The following is a 14649-nucleotide window of genomic DNA, read 5'->3' on the forward strand; positions in this document are numbered from 1 at the left end:
CAAGGCTGTAGCCATAGTACATGATTGCTGGCAGGGCCAGACGCCTTCTAGCGTACATTCCAGTGACCCCAAACCACCACCATTGATATCTAGCGAGAGCTCATTGGAAGACAGGGCGGAGGTCTGTTGTGTTTTATGATGAAAGGTGGTTGTGCCGCGGGGCCAGTGATGGCAGTGTGTTAGAAGCTGGCCAGTTGAGTGGCTGCAACCATCTTGTCTGCGTGCTACACACACTGCATCCACAACTGGAGTTATGGTCTGGGGCGCGATCTCCTATGACAGCAGGAGCACTCTCGTGGCTATCCCACGCACCCTGACTGAAGATTTGTACGTCACTTTGGTGAGTCGACCTGATGTGCTGTCACTCATGAACATCATTCCAGGGGTTGCTTTGCAGCAGGATAACGCGCACCCACACACAGCTGTTGTAACCCAACATGCTGGACTGCTCGATCACCAGATCTGTCTGCAGTCGAGTACGTATAGGACAGCATCGGACGGAAACTCCACTGTCATGTACAGACAGCTTTAACAAGTCCCTGTATTGCCCGACCACGTGCAACAGGTATGGAACTCCATTCCACAAACTGACACCCAGCACGTGTACAGCACAATGCACCCACGTCTGCGTGCTTGCATTCAACATTGTGGGGAATACCCTGGTTATTAATGTACGAACATTTCACGTTTTCTATGGCTTATCTAGTGCTTACATTAACCTATGATCTTGAAATACTAATCACGAGGCATGTTATCTAGCCAACTATGTTCCCGAAATTTCACTACTCTGGATTAATTATTTTTTGGTGTTGCGATTTTTTTTCCACCAGTGTAGGAAAAGGTGTGCATATGGACACCTTCTTTTGTTTTTGACTTAAAGGTATCTTCTTTTGTAAAAATTCAAAATTTTATACCTTCTTTTGCCACGATAACAAATTTAAGAAATGATGAGAAGCGAAACAATCATTAGTATACATTACTTCTTGTAAAATGGAACAAAAAAAAAGCGGGTGAAAATTCGGGCATCCACAAAAAGGTGCAAGAAAATATTTTGAAATATTTTAATGAAATGGGTAAAAACAATACAACATGGTAGAGTAATCTACAAAAAGCAACTTTCGTACACTTACGCATGAAATCCGAAATTATTTACAGTAGGCGCAAACGTAAGTAGCCCCTTCAGCGCCAGCACAGTGTGAGTGTGGCCATATTTGACACACAGCACATTTAATCCACACCTCTCTTCTCCTGTCTGGAGAGAACTTTTCATCACAAAAGATGCAGCTTGCATCGCTTGAGTCTCCCGTCGTTCACATCAAGGTCATTATCGCTGTCCAGAAGGTGAGGGCTGCAGGAGCCTGAAGAGTCCGATGACAAATCAGATAGTCTTGTGGAACAAATTTTCTTTTTTTGAAGGCCTTTGGATTTTGCACCTCCGTCAGCAGGGTGGCCTCTAACCCCAAAGAAACTCAACGACCTCTTCTTTACAGCACTGTTGTCAACTGACCTTTTGTATGGCGTTCCATTGATGTGGCAGGTGGTTGCTGCTTTTCGTTCCCGCGTTGTGGTTCTCTTCTTAATGTTGGGGACAGGAGATATGTCGAATGGTGAAAATGCGTTTGTTGAAGTTCCTGGAGAACTTCGCGGTGTTTAGATGGCTTCATCAACTGGCATGGCTAGAGCTTGATGTGACTGTACATCAGGATGAAGAAGAAGAAGATGATGTCGATGATCCAGAGATAGCAAGTAGAGAAGCATGTGATTCAGAAACATTAGCTCTGTGTTCCACTGTGGAGCAAGTTTTTCATTAAACTATCTCAGCAGCTATGAAATCAACGTCGGAGAAGATGTAACGGTTCATAGGGTATAACCCAGTTACTTTGAATCCGTTTATTGCTATCTCAAGTGTTTGGGTACGAAGGTAGGCTTTGCTAAAAACGTCCATAAGGTCGTAAGATGTGAGAGGACGTCCATTGTCATGCAACCATACTCTCACTGCCTCTCTATAATACGTTTTCAGATGTCCCATGAACGTCTTATCTAGAGGCTGCAGTTTGTGAGTGCAATGTGGAGGAAGTGATATCACAGTCGCGTGGTGTTATTTCGGCAAGCCAGTCACATCTGCAGTTCGAACGTTCCTATAATAACCGTCGAAGATGAGTCGGACGCGTTTTCTCAATGAAGTGAACGAACCATTCGGTGAACAAATTGTTTTGAATCCATCCTGAAGGTTGGGCTCCACCAATTGGACTATGGGGCAGCCTACCATTAGAGCTTGGGAGATGTTGGTTCTAGGGAAAATTATCATTGACGGGACATAATGTTCCGAAGCGCTCATGCATGCGATAACTGTAATTGTAGACTGTCCGTGATTGTAGCCCCTCTTTCTGCAATTTGTTTCTTCCCTTTCATCCCCATGACTTTTGGAATTTTGCTTTGGACAATGGACAGGCCTGTCTCGTCCACGTTATACACTCGGTCTGCTGGGTATGAGTGTTTGTTGAAAGCGTCTGCCAATAAATAAGAAATACCATCTGATTCTCTTTACTGAAGCCTAAGGCTGTGGCCTATGAAGTTCCACAAGGTTTTGCGAATTGACAGCTGTACTTGTGTTCCTCAAGGAAAAGGTCAGGCAAGCACGTCCTGCTTCTCCTCCTTTGAAAGGGGTTGTCAAACTATTTGCTTCTTCTCAGATCCACCAAATTGCCCCCAGAGAACTTTTGCTCCATCTCAAGCCTATAAAAAACTAGCTGTTTTTCGAGGTCTGCATTTAAAATTGGTTTCCTTCCAGGCTTTGTCTCATGAACCGCTTGCTGAGGGATTTTATCATGTTTAAGAAACCTCTGCAAAGCTGTACGAGACATTCCTAATGTTCTTGCAGCACCTTTCACAGAAGCGTGCTTTGCTTTCACAGCTGCTATGGCACGCACCATCTGAGATTTACTCCACTGATGGCTCTGGTTCTTACAATCTTACCGCTTCTTCGTTCTCGGCATTCCGCAAGGCCGAACAAAAGCACTAATGCCTATTTTCGCAATTTGAAAATTCTATTTGTTTGTTTGTTGCTGTGTGAGTTGTTTATATGAACTTTAAACAAAATTCGACTAACCATACACCCATAAAATTATTTAAATGCTGTGATTGTAGCCCCTCTTTCTGCAGACGTTAGAGAAGATATTTAAGAGATATTTGAGAGAAGAGATGGTGTAATTAGGGCCCTGCTTAAATAGGGGCCCATTTTTACACCAACCCAATGGCCCCTTATTTACACCAACCATTCTTAAGCAACACGACCACTATCACGTCAAGCTGTAAGCGTGTGTAACGCAAAACGTCCTTCTAAAAGTAGCTCAGGATTCCGTTATTCCAGATATTGCTGATAAATTGTTCTAAACTAATCAGAAGCATATAAAAAGAAAACGATTTCACATACATGCCAAACGTTTGCAGTCCTGAAGAAACACCAATTCAGACAGTAACCGACGGTGTAAGTACACTGCTTGAACCAGTGCTTCCAGTTGTTCACTGCTACCGTCTGTCATCAACAGGCACCGTTTTCAGTCCTCGTCGCCAGACTGCAGCACCTCCTACACAATCTTCCTGAGGGGTGCCCATAATTACACCTGTGCCCATTTTTATACCTTTTCCTACACGAATTGGCTTTGCCTTCGTAGCTCATAGACGGGCCTATGTGTTAGTACCTATCATTGTCTATTAAAAGAATATTTTGTTGATGGTAGTGGAACGGCGTATAATGAGGATTGTGATGGCAGCTGAATTGCTGTTTGCAGGAGAACTTACGATTCCAATTTCCAAAGCCGACATCAACAGCCATGTTGACCACATCCCCTTCGAGTAATACCATCTGTAGAGGATAGAGATTGAAGCAACTTTAGATCTTGGAAGAAAAAGACTGCCGTGTAGTGGATAAAGCAAGATTCATCATCACGTGCCTCTGAACAAAGGCCTCCGCCGCAGCTCCCCTCAGACTGCCGTCTATAGCTGTACCCAAACGTCATCTCTTCTGGTGCCAGCCAGCCAGCCAGCCAGCCAGCTTTCATTAGCTTACAGTCAGTCTTCCTGTCGGTATTGTGCAGAGATCATTTTGGGTCGATATACTCAGAATTACGGAACCACTCCAGTCTGTACTCCGATCTGTTTCGTCTTTCGTGGAAATTATCAAAATGCGCCTCCTCAGCTTACTGGGGGTTTTCGTTTTACAAATCCATCTTAGAACAGGCCATAAGTGATCTTCACATACATCAGAAAAAAAACTTTGTGTTCTGCCTTACGGCAGATCTGGTCATGGGGAAGCCTCGTCAGAGAGGTCCACCGCATGAGCGTCTACGGAAGTGATTCCAGTGGTTGCCTTCCACTGGTGATGATGAAATGATAATGAGGACAGCATGACACCCAGTCCCTGAGCTGAGAAAATCTCCGTCGAACCCGGGCCGCCTGGCGTGACAGACCGCCCCGCTGACCACTCAACTCTCTCTCTCTCTCTCTCTCTCTCTCTCTCTCTCTCTATATATATATATATATATATATATATATATATATATCGATGTTGTTCGTTGCATTTGTTCGGTGCGGATGTCCCAGGACACCCGTTCAAGTTCAGTGTTGAACCGTTGAGTCAGTTTTATTACAGAGGGCAGCGAAGCCTCTGACTGAATACGCTGAGCTACCGTGCCGGCGAAATCCTATTACTTTACCAAAATACGTTAGGTCCTTTTTACTCTTTGTTTCTTTTGGTGTCCATCCAGCTGTTCTCTTCAATCTCTCTAAATACAGAGTGTCCCAGGAGGATTGTTCAATATGCACGTATGTAACGGGAAGGATCATTCGAATGAAATGCATACCTTGCTAGCTGTGAGCACTTGTTCAGCAGAGAAATGTGTTTCACAGTAGCGAAGATAAAGAAGAACTTGTAGCGGTCCAGTGTTCCACCTCTCATAATGCGGAAAGCAAAGGGGTTGCAGTAGCAGACATTTGTTTCACAGTATTGAAGATAAAGAAATGCGTGTAGCTGTCAAGGTATGCATTTTAGAGATCATGTTCACTATAATTGTCAGTATTTTAGTGATGTGTCTGTTTTATCTGTCGATCTTGTTCAGTGACGAGCGACGTGTTGAGTTTTGTATGCAAGAAAGTACTGAGCGCTGTCACAAACCCTGTCGTGATACTCGCTAAACTCGTATTGTGTACACCAGTCTACAGTGCGGAACTACATCTAATGCCGTCAAGCAACAGGGCACTGACCTCGGCGCCGATCTCTACTACGCTCTGGATTCGCGGACCAACAGTGCGAGCTGATTTTCCCAAGGTCCCTGTTTGCGGAATCATATATCACAAGGAGAGTTATGCGACACATGTGTCTCGAATTGAGCATAGTGGAAAAAATTCATAGGAATTCCATTTCATACAGAGGCCAACCGACAACTATTTTCTCCGAGCACTATTCACGAATCGAACATAAAAGGGAAAGTAGTACAGTGATACCTGCAGTACCTTCCCCTGCACACCGTAGGATATGCCGCACGGAGAACCGGTGAACATTTAGACATAGGTCGGCGTGAACACCTGTTTAGAGAATAGTTTTAGGTGGTACGCAAGTTTTTACTGATGTAAAATGATCCTGGTGTTGTTGGCATGTTTCAGCTCATCGCTCACCACTCTCGGCGAAACTGATCCTCAAGCAGACGGGAGCAATCGAGTTGAACAACGCACTGGTCCACTATGAAAGGTGAGCTTCTAAACCCTAAACAGATAGAAGTGAATTGCAGCGTGCGTGTGTGAGTGCATTATGACCGTGCAAATACGCTACAGTCGTGTGAATATCTTTCGCTCGAGAAAAGAGGAAGGCTAGAATTTAATGAACCGTCGACATGTAGGTCATTACAGACAGAGCGCTATCAGAGCTGGTGACGGCTAGTGATATGAAACGACTATTCCAGCAGTATTCGCTGTAACTTAATTTAGCGAGCAGGATGATGTTTACTAGCTGCCGTCCTTTACATTCGAAAACTTACAGGCCGTAGATACTAGAAATCGACTTATGAATACGTGTTATTGCCGTTAATTCTTAGAAGATGTAATGTAATTACTTAGTAGTACCTTTATGCTTTGTTACCGCGATTGTTCGCACTGCTTCCATGGGAGCGTTCCTGTTAGGACATGTGTGCTTGTCATATGGTGAATAACTGTGCTTTTCCTTGTTAGCTGTTGTGAATGGAAATAAACGAAAAAAAGAGAAATGAAGCCGTGACAAAATGTGTGTGCTGTTTCCAAACTGGAAATATATGTAATTGAGCCATGCTTAATTAAACTGGGAAGTGTACAGCTTATGGGGAACATAATGACATTACTCGCGTTTTATTCACAACAAAGTGCTGTGTTTAACCAAGGAACAGCTGCATAGAAAGTAATAGAGATAGACCTTTTCTTGTCGAACGATAATTTCGTACGATAGTATGTACAAAATACGTTTTAAAAGAATTTTACTGGAATACAAAAGTGATTTATGCGAAGATTGCACCATGAGTAATTTCCGGGGAATACTCCGGGAAATTAATATTTCATGATAGCGTCTGCCATCCCCTTCAGTATCTTTGCAATTGACTGAAAATGCAGTTCTGTTTTTGCAAGTACACACAGTCAGTGTACATGCCCAAATTACTTGTTGACGTTTTTGATATGGTGTTTCTAAGTTCTCGGTACACACTTTGAGGGATTGCAACGGCCAAATAGTGCGTACGAAAGCAACAGATACTCCTGCCCGCTAGTGCGCCGTGCCGAACTGCAAAGGAAGAAGGAGGCTCGGATTGTGTCTACGATGAGGAAAGACATTGGCCGTGCTTCCTCAAGGGAACCTTCCTGCCATTTGTTTGAAGCGACTTTGGGAAATCTCGGGTAACCTAAATCTGGAAGGCCGGACGCAGAGTTATACCGTCTCCTGTCGAATACGCCGCGCTGGAGTAACGGACACGAGAAATGATTTAGTCTGCTGGGCCGTAGAGCGTTGACAACCCCTTGTGAACTTGGGAATTATTGCATTCGTAAGAAGAATTACATGACCTGCTGAATGTAATGAACAGTTTAATGAGTACATCGAAGAAAGACGAAAGTAATGAGAAGTAGCAGAAATGAGAACAGCGAGAAACTTAACATGAGGATTGATGGTCATGAAGTAGATGAAGTTAAGAATTTCTGGTACCTAGGCAGCAAACTAACCAATGACGGACGGAGCAAGGGGGACATCAAAAGCAGACTAGCACTGGCAGAAAGAGCATTCCTGACCAAGAGAAGTCTACCAGTATCAAATTTGAAGAAGAGATTTCTGAGAATACACGTCTGGAGCACAGCATTGTATGGTAGTGAAACATGGACTGTGGGAAAACCGGAACAGAGGAGAATCGAAGCATTTGACATGTGGTGCTACAGACGATTGTTGAAAGTTGGATGGACTGATAAAGTAAGGAATGAGGAGGTTCTGCGCAGAATCTGAGAGGAAAGGAACATGTGGAAAACACTGATAAGGAGAAGGGACAGGATGATAGGACATCTGCTAAGACATGAGGGAATGACTTCCATGGTACTAGAGGGAGCTGTAGAGACAAAAGCTGTAGAGGAAGACAGAGATTGGAATACATCCAGCAAATAATTGAGGGCGTAGGTTGCAAGTGCTACTCTGAGATGAAGAGGAATATGACGCGGGCCGCATCAAACCAGTCGTAATACTGTTGACTCAAATTAAAAGAAAAACTAATGTGCCATCCGTCCCCGACGCTGAACGCGTTCTATTTCATTGATAAGTCAGCGGCTGTGCGTCGTATTCCATTAGAAATAGAACGTGCAGCCGCTGATTTAGTAACAGAATAAAATGCGGAACACAACTTAAAGAACAGACACAGTGTACTACGTGACATTTAAAAAGTGTACGTTTAGTTTTGTTCTATAGGAGACGGTATCTAGTCGCTTCGCAATAGAATTTCTGGAATTGTGTACGGAAATTTAGAGCTACCCTGCACGGCGTCCACCGCTTGGCCATAATAATTTGTACCATTGTTAATCGCTAATTTTTTCCCATGTTAATATGGAGAGCGGCAAATTGAGTTTGTATAGCTTGAGAAACACATTCACCCTTACTCTCATTTTCCGAAACATTCATTGGATAGAAGTCGTAGAAGGTTGATGTTAAACGAAACGCCATCTGCTTGTGTACTATGGCTTAAAAAGTAGTGCGCTGACCGTCAGGACAGGGGCATGAGCCCGACACGGATACCAGGAAAATTAGAAGTCCCGTTGATGACGTGGTCATTCGAGCCCGACTGGAACTTCGGATTGGGAAAGGATGTGGAAGAAAATGGGTAATGTCTTTTTAAAAGCAACTGTTCCAGCACTCATTTTATGGCATTGGGGAAATCACGGAAAACCTAGATCTCGATGACCGAAAGATGGATTGAACCTTAGTAAGAGAACGTGTCCACACCCATCAATGCACTAAAAGTTGAAGATGGCCAGATGTGCTAAAAAAAATTAGTCATTTTAACCGGGAATTTGATGGGCGCTGTGGAACTCAAGTGAAGCCACTCAGTAGTGGAAAGGCAGATGCATCTCATGAGATACTTGTGAGATTATTGAGAGAATATGCGAAACAGCTTGTTCCCCTTCTAGCACCCGTTTATCGTAGGTCATTGGAGCAGCGAAGAGTTTCTTACGATTGGGAAAAAAATAGACGAACATTTCCGTTTTCATGAAAGACGGTCGGGCAGACGCGAGTAACTATAGGCCCATGTCGCCGACGTGAATCTGTTGCAGGAAGGTTGCAACGGCAGAAGACCTTGGAAAAGAGCTAGAAGACGTCTGCAGAGGATCGACGATGGGTACAAGCTATTGCACTTGATGGTGAACGTATTTAATGTAGGGTGTGCCGCGTAAATAGGCGAAGGGACCCACTGATCTTGCCTTATATTACAAGCGACAAATCACTAGAAACAGCTACCGTAGAACACGCAGGAACAGCCATCCGGAGCCGCTGATGAGGTATGGCGACATAAAAAAATAGTAGGAAAAGCAGATCCCAGATTCAGATTCATAGGAAGGATCGTTAGGAAGTATAGTTCATCCACGAAGGATGTGGCGTGCAGGACACTCGTTCGTCCCGTTACTGAGTACTGTTCTTCAGTCTGGGATTCTTACCATGTACTACAAGGGTTGCCCAGAGAGTAAGGCACTGCCTTTTTTTGTTCAACAATTTTTTATTGAACGTAATGGGATTAGACACACGAAAGCATGGTGCTTTATCTACACACGCTACTTTTCCACGTAACCTCCATCCCTTTCTATGGCCTTCCTGAAGCGCGAAAGAAGGGCGTGTATGCCCTGTCGGTACCAATCCTTGCCCTGGTGGCGGAGCCAGTGCTTCACTGTGTGAATCACCTCCTCAACATCCTCAAAATGTTGTCCACGAATTGCAGCCTTTCATGGCCCAAACAGTTGGAAGTCCGAGGGGGTTAGGTCAGGTGTGGCAGGTGTGACAGCCGTGGATGGTCTCCCCGTCCGCTGCAAATCGTGGAGCTCCGCCAAACCGCCTTCTGATGACCTCACCCTCCGTGCCCAGCGACTGACTGTACTGCTGTCGACAGCACATGCTCCACAGACTTTGCACAAGCGTTTGTGAATATTCCCCACAATTTCTCTCTCTGCAGTGAGAAATTCAATGACGGCACGTTGCTTGGAACGTACATCACCTGGCCGCGCGGAGAACCACGTTGTTAGAGGCGCCATGTCACGGATTGCGTGGCCCCTCCCTCTGGTGATTCGAGTCCTCCCTCGGACATGGGTGTGTGTGTTGTTCTTAGCATAATTTAGTTCAAAATGGCTCTGAGCACTATGGGACTTAACTTCTGAGGTCATCAGTCTCCTAGAACTTAGAACTACTTAAACCTAACTAACCTAAGGACATCACACACATCCATATCCGAGGCAGGAGTCGAACCTGCGACCGTAGCGGTCGCGCGGTTCCAGACTGTAGCGCCTAGAACCGCTCGGCCACCTCAGCATAAGTTAATTTAAGTTGGCTTAAGTAGTGTGTAAGTCTAGGGACCTATGACCTCAGCAGTTTGGTCTCAGCAATTCAGACACATTTGAACATCACCTACAGACACAATTTTGAAACTGTCCTGCAGCTACACTATCCGTAGGAAGTGACGCAAACTTGGCGCGCTCACTCAGGAGACCTCAAGTAATACATACGTAACATTTCGAATTTGTAGCATTGTTTCCGGCTGAGAAAAAAGAAATGCTCCACATTAGAATATTTTTCACATGGCCGTGAATAGTTGCAATTGAAAGAAAACAGCCCTCGGTCACTATTTTTAACTGCGTTTCAACACTGCTAGGAGTTTCTTCCTCAGAATTTAAATCAAAGAATGGTCTATAACCTGGTCACAGAATCATGACTGCATACGTTTTTAGTCATAATTCTGTGACCATGTTATAGACCATTCTTTGATTTAAATTGTGAGGAAGACACTCCTAGCAGTGCTGAAACCCGGTTAATTCGTTAAAAATAGTGACCGAGGGCTTTTTTCTTTCAGTTGTGCTGCGCATTACTTTCTGGGCAACCCTGGTAGCAGAAGAGAGAGGCGAGATCCAACGAAGAGCGACGCGTTTCGTCTGTGGTTTACTCTGCGGGGGAGCGTTACGGAGATGCTCGACAAACTCCAGTGGCCGACGCTACCAGAGGGGCGCTCTGCGTCTCGGAGAGGTCTGCTGCTGGCAGTTGGAGAGATTACGCTGCACGAAGCGTCAAAGTAACACATTAGTACCTCCAGCATACGTGGCGCGGGTGTTCGCCGTGCCGCGTGGTGTGGCTGCGATCTTTGAGGCGCCGTGTCACGGATTGCGCGGCCGGTCCGGCCGGAGGTCCGAGGCCTCCGTCGGGCATGAGCGTGTGAGTCGTTCTTAGGATAAGTCAGTTTAAGTAGTGTGTGAGACTAGGAACTGATGACCTCAGCAGTTTGGTTCCTTAGGAATTCACACAGATATGAACATTTAAACGTTTGATGTTCGCCGACAATCATTTGGCTGTAAGATGGCTTGCGGACTATAGATCTAGATGTAGAAGCTATGCGGTGATTCATGCGGGACGGGGGGAGGGGAGGAAGGAGGGTTGGGGGGGGGGGGGGTGACAGAGGTGGAATGGGGGAGGTGGGAATGGATTTAGAATCGCAGTCTCCTAAACGAGCGTCCAGTGTCCCCATAGCGGTATGATAAGGAATCAGAAATATTGGTCCCTTGAATTCTGCAAAACGACATTGTTTCGATTGCGTTTCTCTTCCATTTTCCCGGGAGTCCCTTCCTGCAGGCGTACTGTGCTGGTTCAGTCTCGATGCCTGCGCTGCCCACGGAACTCTTTTTTCCGGCGGGCGAGGACAGACGGAGCTGGTTGTAGACACAGGAGGTGCCGCTAGTGGACACGTAAGCCGGGGCAGGTTAGTGACGGCGGCGAGGTCGCCGCCGCCGCGCACCTGCGGTATCGGCGGGTGACGCGCGCCGCCGCGCCGCGCCTCGGCCCAGAGTGGCGTTCGCTGTCACCTGTCAGGGGGCTCGCTCCCTTCCGGCACCGGCGAATACACACAGCGGAAGTGGCTGCGCCTCCCTCGCTGCCCGTCTCGGTGCGACACCCCAGGCAGCGGACGTTCGAAGCTTGTTTCCAGCACGACAAAGCAAAACACGGTGACCGCTGCCCGCCTGGTAGCGCCGTTGGCACGTGACGCGGTGTGGGAAGCATATCTCATCGAAAATATCCCCACACCGCTTTATAAGTGGAATTGTTCTCTAGACGTCGCAGGAGGAGGACCTGCCAGTATAAAAGTGGGCTGTGACTACTGTGCTGTCACTGGAGGCGCAGAAACAACGGAACGAGTCGGCCAGCAGAGTTCAATGACTTCGAACGTGGCCTAGTCATTGAATGTCACCTGCGTCTCAAATTCATCGGCGACATTTAATCCCTTCTACAGTTTCCCAAGTCGACTGTTGGTGACTGTGGAATGGAAACACGATGGAACAACAACATCTAAACCGAGACCAGGCAGAGCTAATGTGGTGACAAACAGGGATCGTGGAACGTTGCGGAAGCATACCGTAAAAAATCACCTGACATCAGTGGCAGGAATCTCTCGCGAGTCCCGCAGTGCTGCCGGCAGTCGACCTAGCGCAGTGAATGTGCGTACACGATTAAAGAGAATGGGGTCCAATGGTCGAGCAGCTGCTCCTAACCCATGCGTTTCTGCCGTCTGCGCTAAACGAGTCATCAGCCCGCAGTGGATTGTTCAATTGGCTCTGAGCACTATGCGACTGAACTTTTGAGGTCATCAGTCGCCTAGAACTTAGAACTAATTAAACCTAACTAACCTAAGGACATCACACACATCCATGCCCCAGGCAGGATTCGAACCTGCGACCGTAGCGGTCACGCGGTAGCGCCTAGAACCGCACGGCCACACCGGCCGGCCGTAGTGGATGACTGGAGGCGAATGATTCTGAGTGATGAACTGCGGTATACTCTGTGGCAATGCTATTGAAGCGTTTGGCTTTTGGCGATTGGGTGGAGAGCCTTACCTGCCAACACGTGTAGCGCCGATAGTTAAGTACGGAGGAGCTTGTGTCACGGTACGGGGGCGTAGTTCGTGGTTAGAGTGTGGTCCCATTATTGCGTGTAAGAAAATGCTAAATATGAAAAGATATGAGAACAGTTTTTCGGCATGTTGACAGACGTCAGAGCCGGCCGAAGTGGCCGTGCGGTTCTGGGCCCTACAGTCTGGAACCGAGCGACCGCTACGGTCGCAGGTTCAAATCCTGCCTCGGGCATGGATGTGTGTGATGTCGTTAGGTTAGTCAGGTTTAATTAGTTTTAAGTTCTAGGCGACTGATGACCTCAGACGTTAAGTCGCATAGTGCTCAGAACCATTTGAACCATTTGAACAGATGTCAGACTTCCAATAACAAAACTTTTGACGCCTACATTTATCTTGGACATCCGCTAGATAGATTTTTTTTCGAAATTCTCCCCTAATTGTGTCTTTCCAGCCACTGACAACACGAAGGTAGCAAGGTGGCTGGGGTCGTGGTAAGACTCTCGACTTGCATTGCGGCGGGGAACGTCGTTTCAAGTACCCATCTGCCCATCCAATTGTAGGCCTTAAGTTGCTTTCCTGAAGCGTTCTCAGCAAATACAAGGATGGTTCCTATGGAGAGTGCCGGCCGATCTCCTTCACCAGTCTGGCCTTCTCATCCGTCTCCAATGCCGTCGCTGCCGACAGGGCGTTACGTCCTACCTGCTCTTCTTTACTTTCTTCCGCGTCGCACGGATGGTCTGTTTAAAGAAAAGGAAATACTAAGAAACTAAGTTACAAACTCAAAAGTAACTATCCTGCGTCCGGCCATCCTGATTTAGGTTTTCCGTGATTTCCCTAAATCGCTCCAGGCAAATGCCGGGATGGTTCCTCTGAAAGGGCACGGCCGACTTCCTTCCCTAATCCGATGAGACCGATGACCACGCTGTCTGGTCTCCTTCCCCAAACCAACCAACCAACCAACCAACCAAAAGTAACTTCTGTGTATAGCTCAGATACACGTGAATGCTTTACACGGTGACTGGTGAAAAGAATATGTACAACGATTTTCTAAAATCCAGCAAGAGAGGATATGGCAGCGTACAGCGCGGATCCGAAGGCTGAAATCAACTAAGTGATACCACAAGCCTTGCGGCTCCTAAATTGCAAATATAAAATTCAAAATATAACATTTAATATCTACAGATCAGAAGCCGCTGTACATTTCACAACTATCCCACAACTATTACCGTTTTTTTTCCCCCTTAGACCATTCGTGTACCGAGCGAGGTGGCTGTGGTTAGCACACTGGACTCGCATTCGGGAGGACGACGGTTCAAACACACGTCCAGCCATCGTAATTTAGTCTTCCGTGATTTCCCTAAATCTCTTCAGGCAAATTCCGGGATGGTTCCTTTGAAAGGCAACGGCCGAGTTCCTTCTCCATACCTTCCTTATCCGATCAGACCGATGACCTCGCTGTTTGGTCCCCTCCCCCGAATCAACCAACGAACTATTCGCGTACTGAGCGAGGCAAAAATGACTGTCTGTATGCCTCTGTACACGCACTAGCCGCTCTTTAACTGATCCTCATAGTGCCTAAACACCGCGGAGTAGGGGTACAGCCTGGCACCTGCATTCATGCAAACAGACAAGCAGTTTCCAGAATGAAATTTTCACTCTGCAGCGGAGTGTGCGCTGCTTTTGAAACTTACTGGCAGATTAAAGTTGTGTGCCGGACCGAGACTCGAGCTCGGGACCTTTGCCTTTCACGGGCAAGTGCTTTACCAGCTGAGCTACCCAAGCCCGACTCACGCCCCGTCCTCACAATTTTACTTCCGCCAGTACCACGTCTCCTACCTTGCAAACTTCACAGAAGTTATTTTGCGAAGGTAACGAGGTAATGGCGGAATTAAAGCTGTGAGGGCGGGTCGTGAGTCGTGCTTGGGTAGCTCAGTTGGTAGAGCACTTGCCCGCGAAAGCAAAGGTCTCGAGTTCGAGTCTCGGTCCGACACACAATTTTAATCTG

At 46.6% G+C, this 14649-nt stretch overlaps 1 protein-coding gene across 1 annotated transcript in view; it reads left to right on the forward strand.

Annotated features, from left to right (window-relative positions):
- Positions 1-14649, forward strand: part of LOC124544979 (GAS2-like protein pickled eggs) — an 820634-nt gene that overhangs the window by 766077 nt on the left and 39908 nt on the right. The window contains exon 7 of the mRNA XM_047123727.1: positions 5662-5746. Coding sequence (XP_046979683.1) covers positions 5662-5746 — 85 coding nt within the window. The remainder of the gene's footprint in view (positions 1-5661; positions 5747-14649) is intronic.

This window comes from Schistocerca americana, chromosome 8 (genome assembly GCF_021461395.2).
Source record: "Schistocerca americana isolate TAMUIC-IGC-003095 chromosome 8, iqSchAmer2.1, whole genome shotgun sequence".
NCBI classification, from domain to species: Eukaryota; Metazoa; Arthropoda; class Insecta; order Orthoptera; family Acrididae; genus Schistocerca; species Schistocerca americana.